Source organism: Lagenorhynchus albirostris, chromosome 18, assembly GCF_949774975.1.
Source record: "Lagenorhynchus albirostris chromosome 18, mLagAlb1.1, whole genome shotgun sequence".
In the NCBI taxonomy this organism is placed as follows: domain Eukaryota; kingdom Metazoa; phylum Chordata; class Mammalia; order Artiodactyla; family Delphinidae; genus Lagenorhynchus; species Lagenorhynchus albirostris.
This window is the reverse complement of record NC_083112.1, coordinates 21,231,118-21,257,089: the sequence shown is the minus strand read 5'-3', so window position 1 is coordinate 21,257,089 and position 25,972 is coordinate 21,231,118. Positions and strand designations below refer to the sequence as shown.

General features: G+C 43.9%; 1 protein-coding gene across 7 annotated transcripts in view; it reads left to right on the top strand.

The window, feature by feature from the left end:
- Positions 1-5,374: 5,374 nt before the first annotated feature.
- SLC25A30 (solute carrier family 25 member 30) overlaps positions 5,375-25,972 on the top strand; it is a 42,794-nt gene continuing 22,196 nt past the window's right edge. For 5 of the 7 annotated variants that reach the window (XM_060129441.1, XM_060129439.1, XM_060129442.1 and 2 more), the window contains exons 1-7: positions 5,375-5,520; positions 16,268-16,389; positions 17,903-18,050; positions 21,917-22,011; positions 22,932-23,017; positions 24,802-24,897; positions 25,588-25,712. In XM_060129441.1, the coding sequence (XP_059985424.1) occupies positions 16,326-16,389; positions 17,903-18,050; positions 21,917-22,011; positions 22,932-23,017; positions 24,802-24,897; positions 25,588-25,712 (614 nt within the window). In that variant the 5' untranslated portion in view covers positions 5,375-5,520; positions 16,268-16,325. Of the gene's footprint in view, positions 5,521-5,712; positions 5,971-16,267; positions 16,390-17,902; positions 18,051-21,425; positions 21,831-21,860; positions 22,012-22,931; positions 23,018-24,801; positions 24,898-25,587; positions 25,713-25,972 lie in introns of those variants that run through there. The other 2 variants (XM_060129438.1, XM_060129443.1) reach the window with 2 other exon arrangements.

The following is a 25,972-nucleotide window of genomic DNA, read 5'->3' as shown; positions in this document are numbered from 1 at the left end:
AGCACGGAGTCCTAACCACTGGACTGCCAGGGAATTCCCGGGAAAGCATTTTTAAAGGCAAGGTGGGCGGGGGTGGTGTCACAGGGTGTGTGATCAGTTCGTGCACAGTTCTTTTTTTTTTTTTAACTTATTTTATTTATTTTTGGCTGCATTGGGTCTTCGTTGCTGTGCGCAGCCTTTCTCTAATTGTGGAGAGCGGGGGCTACTCTTCGAAGCCTTCGTGGTGCACGGGCTTCTCATTCTGGTGGCTTCTCTTGTTGCGGAGCACAGGCTCTAGAGCGCAGGCTCAGTAGTTGTGGCGCACGGGCTTAGTTGCTCCGCGGCATGTGGGATTTTCCCGGACCAGGGCTCAAACCCGTGTCCCCGGCACTGGCAGGCAGATTCTTAACCACTGTGCCACCAGGGAAGCCCTCATGCACAATTCTGATTGGTTGATGGTGAGGGCGGTGTCACAGGGGTCAACAGGATCCATCCTTAGGCGCCAGTAGGTCTGGGGGCTGTGTGCTCATGGTCATCATGTAGTTAAAGTCTTCTATTTGGTAGGGGTTTTAGCATCTGTAAAACAACTCAGGAAATGTGCATCAGATAACTGTTATCTAGGTGCTTCAGGGAGGAGCTAAAGCAGAAGATGGGGGAAGGGTCTGTCCTGGGAAGGCCCCATAGGGTCCTGCTCAGTTATACTCCAGAGTGATTTACAGGATACATTATCTATTGTTAAACAGCGAAAATAGCAAGGAAGCATAAAATGTGCTACCTTTCATGGAAGAAAAAAGGGGAAGTAAAATAAAATATATAAATCGTGGCAGGCAGGCTCTGAGATGGCCCCCCGATCATTGCCTATTGTGTAATCCTTTCCCCTTGAGTGTGGGCTGGACTTACTGACTCTAGAAAAGCAAGTAAAATATAGCAGAAGTAGTGGGATGTCACTGTTAAATTATGTTACAAAAAGACCGCGCCTTCCATGCTGGAATCTCTCTCTCTTTTTTCCTTTTTCTCTGTAGTGCGAAGCAAGCTGCCATGTTGTGAGTAGTTTTACTGAGAAACCACGATGCAAGAAACTGATATTTTCGGTGGCTGTGGGTTGAATTGTGTCTCCCGGAAAGACATACTGAAGTCCTAATCCACCTGGTACCTGTGAAGTGACCTTATTTGGAAACAGGGTCTTTGCTACTGCAATCAAGTTAAGCCAATGTCATACTGGATTAGCGTGGACCCAAATACAACGACTGGTGTCCTTAGCAGCAGGAAATTTGGACACAGACACACAGAGACACACACACAATGTGATGTAAAGGCAGAGGCAGAGACGAAAGTTATGCAGTTACAAGCCAAGAACACCAAGGACAGCTGGTAACTGCTAGAAGCCTTGGAGAGAGGCAAGAAAGGATTCTTCCCTGCTGACATCTTGATTTTGAACTTCTAGCCTTCAGAACTGTGAGAGAATAAACCCCCCATTTTTTTTAAACATCTTTATTGGAGTATAATTGCTTTACCGCGTTGTGTTAGTTTCTGCTGTATAACAAAGAACCCGCCATTTTTTTAAAACCATCCTGTTTGTGGTAATTTATTAAGGCAGCCCCAAGAAACTAATTCACTGGCTGACAGCCAGCAGCGACCTGAAATCTGCCAACAGTCACGTAAGGTAGCTTGAAAGAGGATCTTCTGAGGCCAACTAACAGCCAGGTTGAGTGAGTTTGGAGGCAGATCCTCCCCCAGTCCAGACTTGAGAGGATTGTAGCCCCAGGTGCCATCTTCATTGCATTCTTGCGAGAGACCTGGAGCCAGAGGTAGGTACCTAAGCCCTCTTGGATTTCGTTATTTTCTTTTTCTTAAAAAATTTATTTATTTATTTAGTTTTGGCTGTGTTGGGTCTTCGTTGATGAACGGGGGCTTTCTCTAGTTGCGGTGAGCAGGGGCTACTCTTCGTTGCGTTGCGCAGGCTTCTCGCTGTGGTGGCTTCTCTTATTGCAAAGCACAGGCTCTAGGCGCATGGGCTTCAGTAGTTGTGGCACGTGGGCTCAGTAGTTGTGGCTCCCGGGCTCTAGAGTGCAGGCTCAGTAGCTGTGGCGCACGGGCTTAGTTGCTCCGCGGCATGTGGGATCTTCCCGGACCAGGGCTCGAACCCGTGTCCCCTGCATTGACAGGTGGATTCTTAACCACTGCGCCACCAAGGAAGTCTCTTCTTGGATTTCTGATGCACAGAAACTGTGAGGTAATAAATGTTTGTTGTTTTAAGCTGCAAAGCATAATTATACAGCAATAGATACCAAACAAATAAATAAATATTCTTAATTTTGGGGGGGGAATGGGAGAATAAACTAGAAACTAATGACAATGGTTAGTGATAGGAGGTGAGTGGGAACAGAGTGCAGGAAACAGGAAGGGAGAGCTTCCTCTGAATAAAACATTTGTAAGATTTGATTTTGAACCAGGTGAATGCTTTATACATTCAAAAAATAAAACTAGGGGCTTCCCTGGTGGGGCAGTGGTTGAGTCCACCTGCCGATGCAGGGGACACGGGTTCGTGCCCCGGTCTGGGAAGATCCCACATGCCACGGAGCGGCTGGTCCCGTGAGCCATGGCCGCTGAGCCTGCGCGTCCGGAGCCTGTGCTCCACAACCGGAGAGGCCACAACAGTGAGAGGCCCGCGTACCGCAAAAAAAAACAAAAACAAAAACAAACTAGATAAGAAAGATGAAAAAAGCAAACTAAAATTATGCAAATAAAAATAACAAACCTAACAATATATCACATATATTGCACATCGTTGAGAAGGGCCGTATTTATAAAGATAAAGAGAACTGCAAAGAAATCCTGAACTTAGAAGTTTTGCTGCTGGTATTAGTACTGAAGTCTCAGCTCTTTTGTGTATATTGTAGGATAGAATAAATGAGTAAATATATTGATGCTGATGGGAACCAGCATTTTCCTGCATTTTTACCCCTGCCATGTTTACTGTTTTTGACATCATATTTCATATCTTTTTGTTAGTAACCAGGGTTACTTTGTGGTAGAAAAAAGATATAAATATGGAAAGAGGAAGACTAGAATGAACCTTGCGGTGTTGAATTTTTAATTGGGGTTATCAGTATGAACTCATGATTTTAAAATATATTTGGGTAAAGACTATACTGTTTACTGTTTTTTTTTTCTTTTTTTTTTTTTGCGGTACGCGGGCCTCTCACTGTTGTGGCCTCTCCGGTTGTGGAGCACAGGCTCCGGACGCGCAGGCTCAGCGGCCATGGCTCACGGGCCCAGCCGCTCCGCGGCATGTGGGATCTTCCCGGACCGGGGCACGAACCCATGTCCCCTGCATTGGCAGGCGGACTCTCAACCACTGCGCCACCAGGGAAGCCCTGTTTACTGTTTTATATCTATATGAATACATATACACTTGGTCCACTGAAAGGGCCTAGAAGAAATGACATCCCAGTAGCAAACACTCAGATTTAGTTTTCCAAGTACCATTTCCTACTAAAAGGAACTAAGGTTTCTCTGCATAAGGCAGAGAAAATGCAAGGAGAGCTTGGGAGGTCCTGGGTCAGAAAGCAAGGTAATGTTCAAAAACTGATAGGATATATGTAAGGAAAAAGGAGCCGGGTAGGGGGCTTCCACGGCTCACAAAAGGGCAATTTGAGCACAACAAATAATAATGGTATTTGATTACAGTAATTTAATTAAATTGAATTTTAAAAGAATGCCAGTTCACACTGTTATTCAGAAGAAGGTGGGGGAGGGGAATTGTGAAGGGGAGGAGAAACAAAAAAGAAAAGGAGAAAGTGGGGGGCGGGAGTCCTCTTCTTTAGAAAGGAATGCCAGCTAATAAACGGAGAAGGAATGATAGCATTAGAAAATCTCCATTTTATAACGTTTGTGCTATGTGTTTGCTACCCCTATTGGGTGAAAATACTCATCTGGTTTCAGCCTAGCATTGCAGATATCTGTTGCAGAGGTAGAGACGATCTTTGTGGAGAGAACTACCAGACCACCCTTGATCAAGTGATCAAGCTTGACATCACGGATAATAGGCCAAAAGGATACTGCGCCTGCTGATGGAAGTAGATAGCATCACCTCCGACTTTTCTTACTAAAAAGTTTGACTTGAATCTAACCATGAAGAAACAGTTCAATAAACCCATACTGATATAGTCTACAATTGGCCTGGACTTTTCAAATATGTCAAAGTAATGAAAGTGTAACGGAGCAGGACCCCATGGGGGCCTTCCAGGGACAGGCCTTCCCCCATCTCCTCTGTGCTGGTCCTCTTTGAAGAACCTAGATAATAGTATTTGATGCACACTTCCTGAGTTGTTTGCAGACGTGAACACCCCCTCCCGCCCCCCCTCCAACAAATGGAAGATGTTAATTACTTGACAACCCCTGTGAGCAACTAGCCCCAGTCCTCCTGGAGCCTGAGGACAGATACTGTTGACCCCTGTGACACCACCCTGCTACCTCACCGTCAGCCAGTCAGAGAACTGTGCACAAGCTAATCACATTCCCAGCGACGCCCCCTCCCTCACCTGGCTTTTAAAAGTGCTTTGCTGAAACCCTTTTGGGGAGTTCGTTGCTTTTAGGGCGTGAGCCGCCTGTCTCCTTGCAATAAGCTTTTCTCTGCTCCAAACTGATGTTTCAGTTTGTTTGGCCTCGCTGTGCCTCTGCCCACGAACTTGCGTTAACAAACGATTCTTTTTAAAGTGAGAGTACTAGTACTAGGGTAGTAGACTAAAGGAGTTTGTACAGAGAGGCATGAAATCAAATGCAACGAATCCTGGGTAGATCTCGAATTGGAAAAAAAAAATGTGTGTGTGTGAGACCTTTAGGGACAACAAAGGAAATTTAAATATGGACAGTATATTGGATTTGACTGAAATGGTATTTAATTTCTTGCATGTTCTAATGCCGAGGTATTTTGGGGGTGAAGCAGTGTTGTTTGCAACTTTCCAATGGTTCGGGGTAATAAAAAAACTATACAGTGAGAGAGAACGCAAATACTGTGAAATGTTAGCATTTAATTTAGTGCAGGGTATACTGTTTAAGTCTTCAGTCGGTTTATAAATTTTCACACTAAAAAGCTGACTTTTTAAAAAAAGGAGTGCAAGTTTACTTCCTTCTGACTGCAGAGGTTCACGTGAGCAAAAAGAATCAGCACCCTGAGAAGGCTCTTCCGTGGCTCTTAAGTTTCTCTTTCACCGCAGAGTTGACCTCGAGGCCGTCGGAGGCGTCACCGAGTCCGGACAGCTCCTTCCCCCGCCAGCGGCGAGCCGGAGTCCCGCAGTCCACTCCCTCTGCTGCCCTTCTCCGCCGGCTGCCGGGCGCGCGACCTGGGCGTGGCCTGTGCCGGGATCGGCCAATGGGAGCCAAGGCTGCGGGCGGGGCCGCGCAGGGCGGGGCGGGGCTGCGCGCGGGCTCTTGGGCCGCCCCCGCCGCTCCCCAACCTTTCCTCCAGTTCCCGTGCGGCTGCTGGAAACGGCTGCTGCTGCGCCTGGGGAGTAGGAGGTGCAGGGCAGCCGCCACCCGGTAAGTGTCTGACTTCCCGGCTGGGGCCGCGCTGGCCGCTCCGCGCCTGCTCCGGGTCGCCCCTGCTCCGGCCCGCCCTCCATTGCCCCCCGGTGTCCAGAACCACTGGCGCGGAACTCCCGGCCCCAACGCGGCGGCGCTGCCCCCCTGGTCGGCCGCGCTGCCCCCCTGGTCGGCCGCGGTCCCGGAGAGCCCCGGCGCCGGCGGCCCTACCCAGGGGCCACCTCTGCTCTCCGGTTCGTTTGCGGGGCCTGGCTCGGTGGGGCGCGAGGTTCCGGCGTGGGCCCTGCTCCTCGGGCTGCAGTTGCCTGCGGCCGGGCCGGTTCTGCAGGAGAGCCGGCTCCCGGCCCTCATCACTCAGTGGCGTAGGGGGTGATTTCTCTTCCAGCGTCACCGAGATCAGGCGTGAGGCCCGTCTGGCATCTCGGCGTGTGTGCCCTTGCCGCCGAGGTGCGTTTCTCCTGCCTCTGCATCCCTCACACCTGCGGTTCATTCAAGAGCGTGCAGCCCGGGCATCCGTGAGCTGCCTACTATGGGAAAAGGCTTTCTGTACTTTGAATTGCTCCTGGAACATACCAGGCTGGCTCACGTTAGCAAGGACCGGTTGAATTCATTTGCTCGGAAAGTTAATGCAGCTCTGGATTTTAGCGTAATTCTAGGTGTGAGTAATTTCGTGTAAAACAGTTGAAATGACATTGTTCCTGCGCAGGAATAGCAAAACGTGTCGAACTGCCCTGCAAGAGTCGAGATTCGGCCTCCTCCTCTGGCGAGGAAAGTTGAAAGGCATGAATTCTGTTCTTGACTTTGCTGCTGCCAAGCTCTGTGACCATGGACTTAGTTAATTCACGTGAAATAAGATAAATTTCTAAGATTCCCTTCAAATCCCACGTGTTATTAGTCTGATGAGCTTATTTTTCGCCCCGTACCTTTAAAAAGAATGAGAAATAGGAAAAAGCCATGAAAGGCAGCCCTGCGAGGAACAAAGATTTATGAGCGCGCAGAAGTTTAGAGACTGGATTGGGGTTTAAGATTGGGGACTGAAAAGGGAGCACAGTAAAAGTGAAAGAACTTAGCCAGAATTGATTATATAAGAGAAACTTGGAAAGCTTTCGGAAGTTCCAGCAGCAATTACTGTTTTTAATTCCCTCTCTTTGTAGCTGTATAGATGAGGTAAGGAGAAAATAAATGCTGTTATAGAAAATGTAGTAGAGAGGAACGTAACTTTAGCATATATCTTAGGTGTAGGGAGAATCCTTTGTAGTTCTTAATTTGTATAGACACTTCCGCTCAGAAAACACTTTTTTTGGTTGTTAAATAGATAAAAATTTTTGAACATCCCGCTCGGGAAAACCCTACCTGTATTTTGAATATGTCGATTAACTACCCTCCCACCCACCGCTTTTTACTGTATTCTTGTTATTTGTGCCAGTATTTTTAACAGCCTTTGGTAAATAGCGTTTGGCTTTGTAGTACGTAGAGGGAGGATCAGCTTTGCCTCAGGGAGAGCTCAGTTTGAGTACTTCCTAGCTGTGTGACTAGGCAGTCACTTCCTCTCTCTCAGGCTGTCTTTCCTCAATTGTGAAATGAGATAATGATACCTATTTCATAGGCTTGTGAAGGTTAAATAAAATCCTTCATGTGGAAGACATATAGCAGTACCTGACATGTCAGGTATTAATAATGACAGTATTGTGTTCATAGTGCAGCACAGAGAGGTGGTCTCTGGGTTTTAGTTTGGCTAGAAGGTAGGGCCCCAAGAGGAGAACAAAGTAGCAAGCGATCAATAGCCACTTCCGTGCCGGAAGCTGGAACTTTTGCAGGTTGTAAGCCCTTCCTTCCCTGAGTCTCAGGCTGAGCTGCTGCTCAGACACTAGTGATCGCTAAGGGACACATCTGTCTCCCTGACTGTGTTGGCCTGTTAGTCTTGACACTTGAGTAGCGTTGGGATTTTTCCCAAAAATTGAGCTGGCAAGTTAAGGAATGTGTGTGAGGAGAACCCCTCAAAGAGCTCAAAAACAAAGAAGTGGTTTAGTTTACTGAACAGAGAATTCAGCCCAAGATAACTGAAGCCCTTCACCGCTTGCCCTGGCCAGAACAGCTTACTTATTCTTTATTTGACTCTGCAAACAGTAACCTGGGAAGGCACGGTAGTCTTAACTGCTCAGGGAGCTAGTCCTAGCTTTGGGAAAGGAAAAGAGAAGAGCCCCAAAGTTAATTTACCCTCGTCTTGGTTAACTTTTAAACATTGTAGTGAATAGACTGTACTTTCTTACAGTTTAACCAGGGATACTGGAGGGGGGACCCTTGTTTGTGGAAGATAAGTTATTGTGGGGTAATATCTGAATAGGAACTAATGGGTGTGTGCTTCATCCCATGTGATTCAAAACCCTGGGAGGCAATTCCACAACAAGGTCGAGCTCTACTTGAGTAGTTTCATATGAGTATAACCCAGAACCTCTGGGTTTTAATATTATAACTAACTAAAAATTTAATATCAAAACCAACAGAAGAAAAAGTAGCCAGATCTCATTAAACTTAAACTGGCAAAAGTATTGGCAGGAAATCAGAAAGTTAATGGATGAGATGGCATGAAGTCACATGACAATATAGTTTTTTTTTTTTTTAAATAAATTTATTTTTTGCTGCGTTGGGTCTTTGTTGCGGTACGTGGGCTTCTCATTGCGGTGGCTTGTCTTGTTGCGGAGCGCAGGCTCTAGGCTCACGGGCTCAGTAGTTGTGGCTTGCGGGCTCTAGAGCACAGGCTCAGTAGTGGTGGTGTATGGGCTTAGTCGCTCCGCGGCATGTGGGATCTTCCCGGACCAGGGCTCGAACCTGTGTCCCCTGCACTGGCAGGCGGATTCTTAACCACTGCCCCACCAGGGAAGGCCCCCGACAACATAGTTTCTAAAAAATGTTTTGTTTCTAATTAGAGATCAGAAGTTGTAATCCCATTCCGAATAACATTTTTGCTGACATTTTAGAGGACATCTTGTGTGTGTGTGTCTATTTTGTACATATACGTTTATGTATACACTGTAGGAAAAAAAATCTCTACTAAATAAGGTGAATGCCAAGAAGAACCGGCTATAATGTCAACACTACCTAATCAACTACCTAATTTTAAGTGATACGTGTTCCAAGGCCATCATTTATTTGACTCTTTGATGCTTAGGATTTCCCTCATTCAGTGGCCGGGGCATCTGTGTGTCTACTTTTAAGAAGCTCCTCAGCCAGGTTAGGAACTACTAATAAGGAGTCTTGTGTTCCACAGAGATGCTTGATGCATGTATAGTATCACAGCCAAGAAAATAAGAATCATAGAGGCTAGGGGGAGGGGGAATGGAGAGGAACTGCTTAATGGTTTCCTTTTGGGGTGCTGGAGTATTTTGGGGCTAGCTAGAGATGGCGGTTGTACAAAATTAGAATGTACTAAGTGCCACTGAATTATTTGCTAAAATGGTTTATTTTATTTTTGTTTGTTTGTTTTTGCCTGTACCGTGCGGCTCGTGGGATCTTAATTCCTCGACCAGAGGACCAGGGATTGAACCCTGGCCCGGTGAGTGAAAGTGCCCAGTCCTAACCACTGGACCGCCAGGGACTTCCCTGGTTTATTTTGCAGTACATGAATTTCACCTCAGTAAAAAAACTTTGGGAAAAAATACGAATACTATCTTTGTATACTGTGTATTGGAAAAATTAATTATAAATGTTTAGATTGACTACCTTCTGACTATATATTTTTCTCTTAAGACTTTTCTCTTAAAGCACATTTTCATTGTTTCTAAGGTACATCTTATCAGTAGTACCTTTTCCAAGGTGCTTGGTAATATTTTCTCCTTAATTAAAATGCCATCACTCCTTTTTGATCATGTCCAGCCTCAGGTGGTAGCAGAAAGAACACTAAACTTGGGATCAAAGCATTTGGGGGTTGGAGGTCCACTTCTGCCCCATCAGCCATGTGGCCTTGGACAAGTTGCCTTCCTGAAACTGGGTTTCCTTGTCTCTTTTTCTGTCCTATCCCAAACTTGAGGGGGGATCCACTGAAATCATTTATGTTGAACACTTGTAACGGCAAGTTACAGTGCTTCCAGACACTAACGTTATGTAGTTATTTTGCTTTTTTTTTTTTGCGGTACGAGGGCCTCTCACTGTTGTGGCCTCTCCCATTGCGGAGCACAGGCTCCGGACGCGCAGGCTCAGCGGCCGTGCCTAGCCACTCCGCGGCATGGGGGATCTTCCCGGACCGGGGCACGAACCTGTGTCCCCTGCATCGGCAGGCGGACTCTCAACCACTGCGCCACCAGGGAAGCCCTGTTTTGCTTTTTAACTTGGACTCGGCAAAACCCAAGAATGGGTTGAGGACAGTAATGAATTATTGGATTTATTATTAATGTGTTTTATAGTCTGTAACTTATAGTGTTAATCGTTCCCTTAGTTATGAATTTAGTAAGGCTAAGAATTAAGCACAGATATTAAACTTTTTCAAGGCTAATAGTGAGATGAGTTTTGGGGAGCAGGACTTGTTCTTTGGTACTGAAATACATAAAACATGATGATTTTTTAAGTTCCATGCTCAGGGAGCCTTCTACCTTAGTCATCTGTAACCACTCTGAATTTGGTTAATGTCTGTAGATGAGGAACAGGTATCTGTATGTCTGTTAGGGTCCTTTTTGAGTTCCTTTGTTTTCTCTTGGTGTAAGGAAGCCCCTTGTCCATCTTGTGAAGTGACGTTCTTGGCAGTGGTGACTTGTGGTAGGTCTCCTGGGAAATACAGACTTGGGAACACTCCCAAACGTGCGGAAGTAAAAACATTGGGCATATTGCTTGCCAATGACTATAGTAAATTAGGATTTTATTTTAAACTGACAAGAATTAGAGTTGATAGTATGTACAGAGAAGTGTGCTAATTTCCATGTGTCTCCTGTTAATTGGCGCAAGGCCAGATTTGCCGACGGAAATTGCATAAAACTGCAGAACGCGGAATGAATGTGGGGGGCCTGGCTGTGGCAGGTGCGTGCATATATGTCACAGTGAGTGAGGACCTATACAAGGAAAGGAGGATGGAAGGCAACATTTGTGTCTTTTTTTTTTAATAGATCTTTATTGGAGTATAATTGCTTCACAATATTGTGATAGTTTCTGTTGGACAACAAAGCCCTTCAGCCATATGCATACATGTGTCCCCATATCCCCTCCCTCTTGAGCCTCCCTCCCACCCTCTCTATCCCACCCCTCCAGGTCCTCGCAAAGCACTGAGCCGATCTTCCTGTGCTGTGCTGCTACTTCCCACCAGCCAACTATTTTACATTCCGTAGTGTATATATGTCGATGCTACTCTCACTTCGCCCCAGCTTCGCCCTCCCACCCCGTGTCCTCAAGTCCATTCTCTATGTCTACATCTTTATTCCTGCCCTGCAACTAGGTCATCAGTACCATTTTTTTTTTTTAGATTCCATATTATATGTCAGCATATGGTATTTGTTTTTCTCTTTCTGACTTACTTCACTCTGTATGACAGACTCTAGGTCCATCCACCTCACTACAAATAACTCAATTTTGTTTCTTTTTATGGCTGAGTAACACTCCATTGTATATATGTGCCACATCTTCTTTATCCATTCATCTGTCGATGGACATTTAGGTTTGTTCCATGTCCTGGCTGTTGTAAATAGTGCTGCAGTGAACATTGTGGTACATGACTCCTTTTGAATTACGATTTTCTCAGGGTATATGGCCAGTGGTGGGATTGCTGTGTCATATGGTAATTCTATTTTTAGTTTTTTAAGGAACCTCCGCACTGTTTTCCATAGTGGTTGTATCAATTTACATTCCCACCAACAGCGCAGGAGGGTTCCCTTTTCACCACACTCTTTCCAGCATTTATTGTTTTTAGATTTTTTGATAATAGCTATTTCGACTGGTGTGAGGTGATAACTAATTGTAGTTTTGACTTGCACTTCTTTAATAATTAGTGATGTTGAGCATCTTTTCATGTGCCTCTTGGCCATCTGTATGCCTTCCTTGGTGAAATGTGTATTTAGGTCTTCCGCCCATTTTTTAACTGGATTGTTTGTTTTTTTGATATTGAGCTCTATGAGCTGTTTGTATATTTTGTAGATTACTCCTTTGTTGTTTCATTTGCAAATACTTTCTCCCATTTTGAGGGTTGTCTTTTTGTCTTGTTTATGGTTTCCTTTGCTCTGCAAAAGCTTTTAAGTTTAATTAAGTCCCTTTTGTTTATTTTTGTTTTTATTTCCATTACTCTAGGAGGTGAGTCAAAAAAGATCTTGCTGTGGCTTATGTCAAAGAGTGTTTTTCCTATGTTTTACTCTTAAGAGTTTTATAGTGTCTGGTCTTAAGTCTTTAATCCATTTGGAGTTTATTTTTGTGTATGGTGTTAGGTAGTGTTCTAATATCATTCTTTTACATGTAGCTGTCCAGTTTTCCCAGCACCATTTATTGAAGAGTCTGTCTTTTCTCCATTGTATGTTCTTGCCTCCTTTGTTGTAAATTAGGTTCCCCTATGTGCGTGGGTTTATGGGCATTCCATCTTGTACCGTTGATCTATATTTCTGTTTTTGTGCCAGTACCATACTGTCTTGATTACTGTAGCTTTGTGGTATAGTTTGAAGATGGGGAGACTGATTCCTCCAACTCCATTTTTCTTTTTCAAGATTGCTTTGTCTGTTTGGGGTCTTTTGTGTTTCCATATGAATTGTAAAATTTTTTGTTCTAATTCTGTGAAAAATGCCATTGGTAGTTTGATAGGGATTGCAATGAATCTGTAGATTGCTTTGGGTAGTATAGTCAATTTCATAATATTGATTCTTCCAATCCAAGAACATGGTATATTTCTCCATCTGTTTATGTCATCTTTGATTTCTTTCATCAGTGTTTTATAGTTTTCTGAGTACAACTCTTTCGCCTCCTTAGGCAGGTTTATTCCTAGGTATTTTATTCTTTTTGTTGCAGTGGTAAATGTGAGTGTTTCCTTAATTTCTCTTCCTGATTTTTTGCTGTTGGTGTATGGGAATGCCAGAGATTTCTGTGCATTAATTTTGTTTCCTGCAGCCTTACCAGATCCATTGATTAGTTCTAGTAGTTTTCTGGTAGCACCTTTAGGATTTTCTGTGTATAGTATCATGTCATCAGCAAGCAGTGACAGTTTTACTTCTTCCTTTCCAATTTGTATTCCTTTTATTTCTTTTTCTTCTCTGATTGCCGTGGCTAGGACTTCCAAAACTATGTTGAATAATAGTGGTGAGAGTGGACATCCTTGTCTTGTTCCTCATCTTAGTGGAAATGCTTTCAGTTTTCCACCATTGAGTATGATGCTTGCTGTGGATGTGTCATATATGGCCTTTATTATGTTGAGGTAGTTTCTCTCTGTGCCCATTTTCTTGAGAGTTTTTATCATAAGTGTGTGTTGAATTTTGTCAAAAGCTTTTTCTGCATCTATTGAAAGCATATGTTCTTATTCCTTAATTTGTTAATGTAGTGTATCACATTGATGTGTGTATTTTGAAGAATCTTTGCATCCCTGGGATAAATCCCACTTGATCATGGTGTATGATCCTTTTAATGTGCTGTTGGAATCTGTTTGCTAGTATTTTGTTGAGGATTTTTGCATCTATGTTCATCAATGATATTGGTCTGTAATTTTCTTTTTTTGTGATATCTTTTTCTGGTTTTGGTATCAGGGTGATGGTGGCTTCGTAGAATGAATTTGGGAGTGTTTCTCCCTCTGCAATTTTTGGAAGACTTTGAGAAGGATCAGTGTTAGCTCTTCTTTAAATGTTTGATAGAATTCGCCTGTGAAGCCATCTGGTCCTGGACTTTTGTTTGTTGGAAGATTTTTAATTATGGTTTCAATTTCATTACTTGTGATAGGTCTGTTTATATTTTCTAATTCTTCCTGGTTCAGTCCTGGAAAATTGTACCTTTCCAAGAATTTGTCCATTTCTTCGTGGTTGTCCATTTTATTGGCATATAGTTGTTTGTAGTAGTCTCTTATAATCCTTCGTATTTCTGCAGTGTCAGTTGTGATTTCTCCTTTTTCATTTCTACTTTTATTGATTTGTGTCCTCTCCCTTTTTTTCTTGATGAGTCTGGCTAAGGGTTTATCAATTTTGTTTATCTTCTCAAAGAACCAGCTTTTAGCTTTATTGATCTTCGCTTTTTTCTTCGTTTCTGTTTCATTTATTTCTGCTCTGATCTTTATGATTTCTTTCCTTCTACTGACTTTGGGTTTTCTTTGTTCTTCTTTCTCTAGTTGTTTTAAGTGTAGGGTTAGATTGTTTATTTGAGATTTTTCTTGTTTCTTGAGGTGAGATTGAGTTGCTATAAACTTCCCTCTTAGAACTGCTTTTGCTGTGCCCCATAGGTTTTCGGTTGTCATGTTTTCGTTGTCATTTGTTTCTATGTATTTTTTTATTTCCTTGATTTCTTCACTGATCTCTCGATTATTTAGTAGCACACTGTTTAGCCTCCATGTATTTGTGGTTTTTACAGTTTTTTTTCCTGTAATTGATTTCCAGTCTCATAGCATTGTGGTCAGAAAAGATGCTTGATACAATTTCAATTTTCTTAAATTTTCCGGGTCTTGTTTTTGTATCCATGCAGTCAGTCTGTGTCTTTTAGGACATTTAATCCATTTACATTCAAGGTTATTATCGATATGTTTGTTCCTATTACCATTTTCTTAATTGTTTTGGGTTTGGTTTTGTGTGTCTTTTTCTTCTCTTATGTTTCCCCCGCTTAGAGAAGTTTCTTTAGCATTTGTTGTAAAGGTGGTTTGGTGGTGCTGAATTCTCTTAGCTTTTGCTTGTCTGAAAAGCTTTTGACTTCTTTATTGAATCTGAATGAGATCCTGGATGGGTAGAGTAATCTTGGATGTAGGTTTTTCTCTTTCATCACTTTAAGTATATCCTGCCACTCCCTTCTCGCCTGCAGAGTTTCCTCTGAAAAATCAGCTGATAACCTTATGGGGATTCCTTTGTATGTTATTTTTTGTTTTTCCCTTGTTGCTTTTAATATTTTTTCTTTGAATTTAATTTTTGTTAGTTTGATTAATATGTGTCTTGGTGTATTTTTCCTAGGGTTTATCCTATATGGGACTCTCTGTGCTTCCTGGACCTGGGTGACTATTTCCTTTCCCATGTTAGGGAAGTTTTCAACTATAATCTCTTCAAATATTTTCTCAGATCCTTTCTTTTTCTCTTCTTCTGGGACCCCTATATTCCAACGTTGGTGCGTTTAGTGTTGTCCCAGAGGTCTCTGAGACTGTCTTCCGTTCTTTTCATCCTATTTTCTTTATTCTGCTCCTTGGCAGTTATTTCCACCGTTTTGTCTTCCAGCTCACTTACTCGTTCTGCCTCAGTTATTCTGTTATTGGTTCCTTCTAGTGTATTTTTCACTTCAGTTATTGTGTTGTTCATCTCTGTTTGTTTGTTCTTTAGTTCTTCTAGATCTTTGTTAAACTTTCTTGTATTGGCCTGGATGGGGTTTGGCAGGGGTACCGGCCTGGGAGCTCAGCAGGCTCCCGGGGCCTGAGTGGGCGGGGCAATCGCCCTCCACTCCTATCCCGCTGCTCCAGGAGAGTCCCTCTCGCCTGCCTCTCCTGATCTGGCCTCCGCTCCTTCTCTCCCCTCAGTACCCCTACATCCTACTGGTTCACTTTGGGGTCCCTCCCGTCTCCTTGAGCGTCAGAGTCTCCAGGCAGGTGCACTAGTTGTGGGGAGACACTAACTCTGCGTCTTCTCACACCAGTATCTTGACTCCACCTCCCGTGAGTGTCTTTTTTGTATTTAATTTCCACAGTAGGCATGAGTAAAGGTGTGGACTCTACCCCTAATTGGTTGTATTGGCTGCTTCAACTATGATGATGATGAGGGAGAATTTAAAAACCTAGAGGTTAACAGGAAGTTTACTAGGAAGGGGGTGATGAGGCTCTGACTCCATAGTCTGCCTCGTTCCTTCATCCCGGGCCGCCTCACAGCTAGTAACATAACGTGAGTAAGAGAAGAGAGCTAACATTTGTAAACTACAGGTTCATTTTGGTCATTTTAAGTAATTATCATTTTAGCTTGTGACACTGGGTTGCAACATTTTTCTGCTTCTGTGTATCTGAAAGACTCCAGTACCTCCTGGGAGGGACTCACTAAGACAGTGGCAAGCAAATGGCAAATATTTATTAAGTGAAGAACAGATTTAAGATAACATGGACTACCCAGAAAATCACCTCCATTGTACTACACTAATCAACGCATATCAAGATATCAATATATCGGCTTATTTAAGGCCTGGGTTAGAATTAAGGCAACTGATCGACTGATTTGGGGTTTAGGAAATAGGGGTGCTTTCCTTTATAAGGTGAGGATCATCTTGGGAACCGTGCATGTGTGGGTGAGGGCAGGGTTCAGGGGTAGCATCTGGTAGTGCTCACTCCAAGTGAAACACGAGCTTAAAGAAGAAACTGCCTGGGGTTTCATTGGTGGTGCAGTGGTTGAGAGTCCGCCTGCCGATGCAGGGGACACGGGTGCGTGCCCCGGTCCGGGAAGATCCCACATGCCGCGGAGCGGCTGGGCCTGTGAGCCATGGCTGCTGCGCCTGCGCGTCCGGAGCCTGTGCTCCGCAACGGGAGAGGCCGCGGCAGTGAGAGGACCGCATACCGGAAAAAAAAAAAAAAAAAAAAGAAACTGCCTGTGTGAGAAGTTACAGCATTGAAACACCTTGCTTTTGTGTCCAGGAAAAACCCTGTTGGAGGCTATGCGACTGTGAACAAAGGAGAAGGGACAGCGGTGAGCATGTCAGCCCTGAACTGGAAGCCCTTCGTGTACGGAGGCCTGGCCTCCATCACAGCGGAGTGCGGTAAGGAGCCCAGGGCGAGGCCGGTCAGCTGCCTGCTGTACGTGATGAGGCTGAAACTTATGGATGTGATCGTTGGGTGTCATAAGACTTATGGTGTGAGTGTAGTTCAGGCACAGAATGTGAGATGATGAAACACTGAATCTCAGGATTCACAATTTCTTTCTTCCTTTGCGATACTTTTAAGACGAAATAGTGACTTCGGCTGCTTATTAGCAGTTTAGGGTTGAAAGTTCAGTGGGGAGACATTTGGACCTGTTGCTCAAACGGAAGTTTCATGCATCATTGTTGGATGCCATCTGTCCTGTTCTCCTTGTCCTTTTCCCCCGCTTCATCACTGTTAACACCTTTGGCTTTAAAAGAGGTTTAGGGAGCCCCAGGGCCTTCCTGAGCCGGAGGCGAGTGACTGTCATCGTGTCATCATGTTCGAATCATGCCTGTTGTTCATGTCCTGCTGGTGACTTCCTCATCCGCTCAGCTCCAGTCAGATCCTATTTGTTCCTTTGTTTATTCCCCTGATCATTCATTCAGCACATGTTAATTGACGGCGGGGGTGGGGGGGGGGTGGGGGGGTTAGGACTCTGCACTTTCACTGCCCCAGGTCCCGGGTTCAATCCCTGGTTGGGGAGCTAAGATCCCACAAGCTGTGTGGCGTGGCCAAAACCAAAACAAAGCACATGTTGATTGAGATGCTGCCAAGTGCCAGGTGTTGGGCTGAATCGCTGCTGTCCTGGGACAGAGGCTGCCCCTGAGGAGCCAGTGGGGACCTGGGCTGAGGGGTTGAGGCACATTAACCACCGACCACTGGCTTAGGCTCCCCGTGTAGATTCGTCGACACAGTGACTCAAGGTTACTGTGTATGGGTTTATATGTTTGGATGGACTATCTCTTAGGTACTACATTAAACGTTTTTACCTACATTAACAGAGTCACTTTTAGGCTGTAACACACAGGTGAGAAATTCCTTTAGAAAACGCATTTATCTCTGTTCATGTTGAACCCCGTATCAGCCTTCACAAGTGTGAAAAATAGTAACTTACATTTTATTTTTATTTTATTATTATTATTTCTTGGCTACACTGCGCGGCCTGCGGGATCTAAGTTCCCCAACAAGGGATTGAACCCGGGCCCCAGCAGTGAAAGTGCTGAGTCCTAACCACAGGACTGCCAGGGAGTTCCCAGTAACTTATATTTGAAAGTGGATTTCCTGTTTGTGTAAATCATTCCATGTACCTACTTTTGATAGCAGTGCAGCCTCCTCAAATCCTAGGTAGAATAAGATGGGACATAAATAAAAATGTACAGAAAACACAGTTATGCATTTTTAAAAAGATTTTTAAAAATCTTTTGGTTCCTAATTTTTTTTTAAATAGGAAGATTGCAGAGTATCTGCCATTTCTGTTTCTTAGTTTACGTTATAGTCTGAATGTTTCCTCAGTAATGTATCCCTGTGTATCCTTTGTTTAGTGAAATTTCTTTCTATTAAGTGAAACGTTTCCTTCTTAAAAATTTTAAGGTACTTTTCCAATTGATTTAACCAAGACACGGCTCCAGATTCAAGGCCAGAAGAATGATGCAAACTTTAAAGAAATCAGGTATCGAGGAACGTTGCATGCGTTAGTGAGGATAGGCAGAGAGGAAGGCCTAAAAGCACTGTATTCAGGGTAAGTAGACCTTCGTGTGTTTATATTTCAGTGCTGAACTTTCAAATGAACAGACTTCACACTAAGACTTCATAGAGAAAAAATACAAGTTTGGGGTGTATTCAAGAGCAAGTAGCAATCGTTGATTTTTTTTTTTCATTTTTCATTTCAACTTTATTTTCTATATATGTGTTTTAATGTAGCGAGTGTTGTGGTGAAACTTTTCATTATATTCAAATACAGATAATAATACAAAAATTACATTTGTTTTAATAGCCCTTCCCCTGGGTTATTCTGAATTACTGAGGTTTTTGCTATAATGAAAATGATATGATATTCTCCATAGGTAAGAGTTGCAGTGAACAGCTTTTCTTTAATCCAACATTTAACGACCAGTGTACTGCAGGCACTGGATAGGAGAGTGAGTAAGGCGGGGTCCTGCCTATGTCAGTCAGAGGCCCTGCAGGAAACAGTTCGTTCGGGTGGTTTAAATGAAGGGAGATTAATGAAAGGGCTACTTAAGGGTTAAGGGAACGAATAAAGGATTTTGAGGTACCTAGAAACTAGCAAAATGAGAAATTGTTACCAAGCCTAGGACCAGAGAGACAAGGACAGGAATGATGTTAGCAGAGCCTACTAGGGCTGGAGCCTTGAAGGACCCAACAGGAGTTGTTGAGAGATGCCTTGCTAGTGCCCAGGGAGAGGAAGAAATACCTCCGCTTCTTCCCCCTCCCTCCCTCCCTCTCTCCCTCTCTCCCATCTTCTACTGGCTGGAATCAGCTGGCAGGGGAGCCGGGTGGTGTCATCCATGGCGCCAGCCTCGGCACAGAGCAGCACGGAGAGGGGCGAGACTGGATCTGGGTGGACACATGGGAATCGGCAGCAGCCCCCTGCCCTGAAGGAACTGTGGTTGAGTGGGGACTGCAGGTGTGCAAACGGGATTACAGTGGCGTCTGCCGAGTACTAGACTCTGGTTGAGGCAGGGCATCAACCCCAGACTAACAGGCCCTGGATCTGATCTTGAAGGACCAGGTCCAGATCCCAAACTGATGTCTCACAGCCCTCCCACCCACGGGTCCCCAAAGGTTTTTGTCTTTCAGTCGAGCCAGTCTTAAATGCGAGAAGTTGAACATAAAAACCATTCGATCTTCTCAAGAAAGCTAACATCTGGGCCCACATTGGGTCACTTATGATAATAGTAACTGGTGTTAAGGATGCTTCCTCTGGTTCACCAAACCTCTGGCGCTCACATAGCGTAGGTGTGCAATTAGACTCAGCCCGCCTCACGCGCTCATAGCATCTGCCCGGTACCTGTAAGTGTGAGTTTACTATACCTGTGGCAGACAGAAGCCACTGAAGGGTTTTGAGTAGAGGGACTGACATGATCAGGTTTGCGTTGTCAAACATTCCCGCCTGCCATTGGGAGAAAGAGAGGCAGTGACAGTGGAAGCAGGCTGGCGCATAGGAAGCAGAGACAAGGATCCGACCTGAGGAATTGTCTTGGGGGTGGAGAGAAAGAAGGCAGGCTGTTTAGGGCAGAGGATCGACATAGTGTACGACCTCATACATGAGGGGTGGTGGGGAAGGAGGAGACGGGCTAGTGTCTCTTTCTGGTTCTGGCCAGTGTGCAGATGGAGGTACCATTCCTTGGTCTAGGACACAGAAGAGGAGAGCGGATTGTTTGCAGAGGGAGGATAATTAGTTGGGTGAGACACTTGCTCTGGTGGTAGGTGTAGGACATGTGAATTGAAAAATCTGGGAAGCAGCTGGAAATGCATCTTGGGATCAGTGTTGGAAACATGAATTTAGGAGTCATGACTCTTTGGACAGTTGAAGCCATGCGAGTAGATGAGCTCATCTGGGGAGTGTGTGGAGCCGTGAGAGAAGAGAGGAAGGACAGAACTCCTGGGCCCCTCAGAGGACAGAGGTAGGATGTGCAGAGAAAGAAGAGGAATTGGAGAGAGTGAAGTTATGGCAGCTCAGGGAGGAGACGGCTGCAAGCAGGACAAAGAGTGGACCATAGCAAATACTGGAAAGACAGAGAGGCTTTATAAGATGCTGATTGAAAAGCATCATTTAATTTAGCTACAGAGATGTCCCTTGGGCCCCTTTTGGTGAGAGGGCTATTGATGAAGAGGGTGGAAGGAAGCCACATTGCAATCTGAGAAGGAGGTGGGAAGTGTGGCAGGAGAGCCTGCGAGTATGAATGCCACAGGGTGGTTTTGGGGTGGGGAGGATCCTGGAGGAGGGAGAGGGAATAAGTGGAACAGGGCCCCCAGGGAGGTGGGAGATGAGCTCCAGCAACCCTGGAGGATGCTTACAGAGGCCACATTTCACCAGGTGCTTTGTCCTGAGAAAGGAAAGCCCTCCCATTATAATGTGAATGGGCAAATAGAACTCCGTGTGTTTTCATTGAGGATAAATATGAGGGGCTGAGCTATCACTTAGGGAACTAATAACTTGCACACATTTAACTGAACCCATATACACACACCACACACACACACACATATACATATATTTTATTTTTTGTTCCACTGTGTGGCTTGTGGGAGCTTAGTTCCCCGACCAGGGATTGAACCTGGGCCCTTGGCATTGAAAGAGTGCCTAGTCCTAACCACTGGACTGCCAGGGAACTCCCAAGAACCCACCTTTTTTTTTTTTTTTTTTTTTTAATTTTTATTTATTTATTTTTGGTTGTGTGTGGGCTTTCTCTAGTTGTGGCGAGCCGGGGCTACTCTTCATTGCGGTGCGTGGGCCTCTCATTGCGGTGGCCTCTCCTGCCGCGGAGCATGGGCTCCAGGTGCGCGGGCCTCAGCAGCCGTGGCACACAGGCTCAGCAGCTGCAGCCCGCGGGCTCCAGAGCGCAAGCTCAGCAGTCGTGGCTCACGGGCCCAGCCGCTCCGTGGCACGTAGGATCCTCCCGGACCAGGAATCGAACCCGTGTCACCTGCATTGGCAGGCCGACTCCCATCCACTGCGCCACCAGGGAAGTCCCAGAACCCACCTTTATAAAAAAATTTTTTTTAACTTTTTTCTTAAAATATTTTAAAATTAATTACTTATTTTTTTTAATTTAATTTTTATTTATTTTTGGCTGTGTTGGGTCTTTGTTGCTGTGCGCGGGGTTTCTCTAGTTGCAGCAAGCTGGGGCTACTCTTCATTGCAGTGTGTGGGCTTCTCATCGTGGTGGCTTCTTTTTTTTTTTTGCGGTACGCGGGCGTCTCACTGTTGTGGCCTCTCCAGGCTCCGGACGCGTAGGCTTAGCGGTCACGGCTCACGGGCCCAGCCGCTCCGCGGCATGTGGGATCTTCCCGGACCGGGGCACGAACCCGCGTCCCCTGCATCGGCAGGCGGACTCTCAACCACTGCGCCACCAGGGAAGTCCCTATTTATTATTTAGTTTGTTTATTTTTGGCTGCGTCGGGTCTTAGTTGCAGCATGCAGGATCTTCGTTGAGGCACGCTGGATCTTTTGTTGTGGCGCACGGGCTTCTCTCTAGTTGCAGCGTGCAGGCTCCAGGGCACGTGAGCTCTGTAGTTTGCAGCACACGGGCTCTAGTTGAGGTGCGAGAGCTCAGTAGTTGTGGCACTAGTGCTCTAGTTGAGGTGCGTGAGCTTAGTTGCCCCACAGCCTGTGGGATCTTAGTTCCCTGACCAGGGATCGAACCCACGTCCCCTGCATTGTAAGGCGGATTCTTTACCGCTGGACCACCAGGGGAGTCCTCCACCTATATTTTTGCTGGATTTTAAACTCTTAAGAAATCTGTCTTAGTGTAGTTTGATTGTGGAAGGCAGATACGTGATTACGTCTCTTATGTGTGTCTTCTAGAGGATTTTAAGTGGTTTTTTAGATTTTTTTTGTCCCTTTGCCCATTGGTTTGGCAGGATTGCTCCTGCGATGTTGCGCCAGGCTTCCTATGGCACCATCAAGATAGGCGCCTACCAGAGCTTGAAGCGGTTATTTGTCGAGCGCCCGGAAGGTGAGTGGGGAATTCTCTTTCCACTTACGGACAGGAGGTGGGTTGTTTGTCTTTTTGTTCAAGTGGTTTGGGATCGATTTTCTTATTTGTGTCTTTACTACTGTGGAGGAGAACTTTGGGTTGGGTGTAAAATCTAAATGAATTATACTTGCTTATATAAATAAGCAAGTTGGATATCAGCTGAATTTAGGGGGGCAACAGAGCTATCTTACAAACGTCTTAATGAGTTGTCCTTGTTTCCACAATGTCCAGACTAGAGGGTATGTTGTTGTAGTTCTAGCCCACTTAAAATTCTCTACAATCATAGGAATTATCACCTATTTTTCAGGAAAGCAGTGACTACATTTTCTTAGTATTAAGAGCTCTGAGTTCTGATGTTCTCTTGCTGGTTGATTATTCGACTTTGCTTTAATCCCTAGAAGTTTCTGTCTTTTTTACAAAGAGATAAGCACTAGTCACTGTTCTATGAGCGCAGTGAGCCAGGAGCAAAGATGTTTGAAAAGTGCTTCAGTACATTTCAAATTAAATATGTATGATGTGCTTTAAAATTTTATCTCCACCTTATCTCATAGGAGGGTATCTTTTATTCTCCTACCAGTTGGTGTACGACCTCGTCTTAATTACAGTGGTCTGTACTTACACACAAATGTGAATTATGGTTCACTTCCATGATGATTCCCATGGTTACTCTTGCGTGATAGTTCACATTCCTTTTTAGGTGTCAAGAAATTTTGCTGAGCAAAATCCCTTCAGCCATCAAAATCCCTAATCCTTTGAAAATTACTTGATTCATTAAGCATGTATTTCTTTCGTCTCTTAAATGAACAAGTGATGTGTAAGTGAATTACACCTATACATGAGTTACTCATATGAAGAGTCCTGTACATATGAAGAATCAAATAATATGTCTTTGTTTGCAGATGAAACCCTTCTGATAAATGTGGTCTGTGGAATTCTCTCTGGAGTCATATCCTCAACCATTGCTAATCCAACTGATGTTTTGAAAGTAAGCAGTGCTATCTATGTCTTACAGGCACACGCTGCATTTTCTTATTGTAATCAACATACAGATAATGAAAATCTGTGAATGTAACATATACTGTGTATGTGTGAATCTTTACAGTTTTAGTGCCGTGAAGACTCAGAAACATGCACTAGGTGGATTTCCCAGTGATACAGATAAGCTCACAAGTAGGACCCATTTTTGGAGACTTTGGAGGTTTTGGTGATTAACCAGAAAAAAGAAAATTAGGCTTAGATGCATTTGAATTTCATTTTTCATTGAAAATCTCCCTTGTTTTTATTGATTCATTAAAATAGATGGGCTGTTGGGAATTTCCCGTTGGTCCAGTGGTTAGGACTTGGCGCTTTCACTGCTGAGGGTGCGGGTTCAGTCCCTGGTCCGGGAACTAAGATCTCGAAAGCCACACGACGCAGCCAAAAAATAAAAACTAAAATAAAATAGATGGACTGCAAGCTTTACAGCAGTCTAGGCAGCTTGTTGGTGACCGTTTCTGAAGGCGTTACGTTTTCCACTAATTTGATTTCAGGAAATAGTAATGAAAATATTTACATAACTACAATTAGACATAACGCATTAGATGACCTTATCAACAATACCAGGGATACAGCCTCCTTAAATCCTTTTTGTAATAAGGCAAGGGACTAACTAATTAAAGAAAATCAAAATCAGGTGTGAGTTATTGGTCACACCCTCTGAAGATATTCCTTTCCTTCCCTCATTCTTTTTCTTTCCCCCATTATTTAAGCAGCATTCACTGTGCTTCTGCCTTGCACCAGTTGGTGTGCTATATGCTTAGAATCCAAAAGTGAGTCAGGCAAGGACCCCGCCTTCAGCTTTCAGTCTAACAGGAGATTCTGACAACATCAACATTGCATGCAGCAGGGTGTTGGGTGCACTACAGTTACACGCGGTGTGAATAGAAGGACCAGGCCCTTTTGCCCTGAGTTTACCCTGTGCTGGGGTAGAATTGCTAGAGAAGAATATCCGCACTCCTGTTAACCTCTTAAAGCTGTATCAGGGCTGTGGAAAGGCGGTTCCTGCATTTTGTTTTCTCACGTTAGCCTGGCAGTAACAGTTCTCTGTAGAATTAGAGGGTAATGCATGTGCTCCCTAAACCAAAATAAGGTACCAGTTTTTTAGTGAGAAGTCCCTTTTTATTCTTAAAAATGCAGAGCTACATCAAACATTATTTTTATGTTGGAATATTGGTCATGTGAATTCCATGGCAGTTGTGAAGTTCACTTGTAAGTTCCCATGTAACAGAGTGTGAGGGACATCACACAGCCATCCTTTGACCAGCACGTCTGTGTACCTTAGGGTTTGGCTGGTTGGAAATAATAGGGCTTGGAGTAACTAATTTAAGAAATGTGCTTACCAATGCTTAGTGCTGCCAGGTACACTGGATACTCATAAATTATGTTAAATCTTTAGAATTAACCATGATATTCTCTCTTTCCTACTTAGTAACCTAGAGGGAGATATGCCATTTTCTTTCCTTTTTAAAAGACTATTTAAAAAAAATTTCTTTTTGACACTTAACGAGCTACTGCATGCAAGACTGGACTCTACTAGATGCTTTTTGTTGATTCTAAAGTGCCTAAGAACCAATCCTGATAAATTTAAACTAGCATTGTAGTAATAGTTATATTACAGTTTTTTTTCTTTTAATGATCACTAAACAACAAATTGAATTTTTTTTTTTTTTTAAGTCTGCATTTGTGGAGAAACATGCTAGTTTCTTTCTCACGTTAGTCTTTAATTTCTAGATTCGGATGCAAGCACAAAATAGCTCCCTTCAAGGAGGAATGATAGGCAACTTCATTCACATTTACCAGCAAGAGGGAACAAGAGGACTTTGGAAGGTAAGCTTCAAAAACAGACCCAACTGACTTAGTTCTTCCCATTTTTAAAAAAAGTTATTTTTCCTATTTTTATTATTTTATTTAATCCAAATGGTATAATGGAGTAAAGGAAGAAGAATGACATCTGCCCTTGAAGAGATCTTCTTCCTTAATTTTCTTAATCTGTAAAAGTGAAAATGTCATGATTTTACATAAGGAGTATGTCGTGATTTTAAAGTACCTTTCGAAAAATTCATATATAAGAAATTCTGTGAGGGTTGAATACTTGATTTGTTTGCTTTTTCCCCCCCTAAGTTCTTATGGAGAAGAGGTTATAGTTACATTGGATTTTTTGATCTGTATGGTTTCATGGCTCTTAAGTGAAGACTGTTAGGCAAGCGCTGGTATGGAATGCTGTTTCCTAGTATTCTAGGGACTGTCATCTCATAGATTAGACCCTAAAGGTCATCCAGTCCGATCCTCTCCATACATACAAGGAAACCGGAAGCTCTGAGAGGTGACTCGTCCTGGTCAAGGTCGTACAGTTAGTGCCAGAATCAGAATTAGACTTTGGGGCTTCTGACTTCTTACCGTCTGCATTTTTCTACTCTTTCACTCTACATTTCTACCTACCAGCAGGAAAATGTAAAAATTGGCCATAGTTTGTAGGGGAGACATATCTGACTTGTTATTATTGATATTTTTACCCAGGGCGTGTCCCTTACTGCTCAGAGGGCCGCTATTGTTGTTGGTGTGGAGCTGCCGGTCTACGACCTCACCAAGAAGCATCTTATTCTCTCGGGCTTGATGGGAGACACTGTGTATACCCATTTCCTGTATGTTTATGGATTTTTAAAAAATTAATATTTGAGGTATGCATGAGCTTAGGGTAGAACTTTGCTGCAAATTTATAGACATTTTAAAGAAAGTTTATTATAAAAGTATTATATTCTCATATTTGAAAAATTATGATACGGAAGTAAACCAGGAAAAAGTATGTCCTTACCCCTTTACGTAGGTAGCCATTGTTAACTGTTTGATTATGTTCCTTCAGGTGTTTTCTATGCATATGCAAATATGTCTACAAAAGTATATT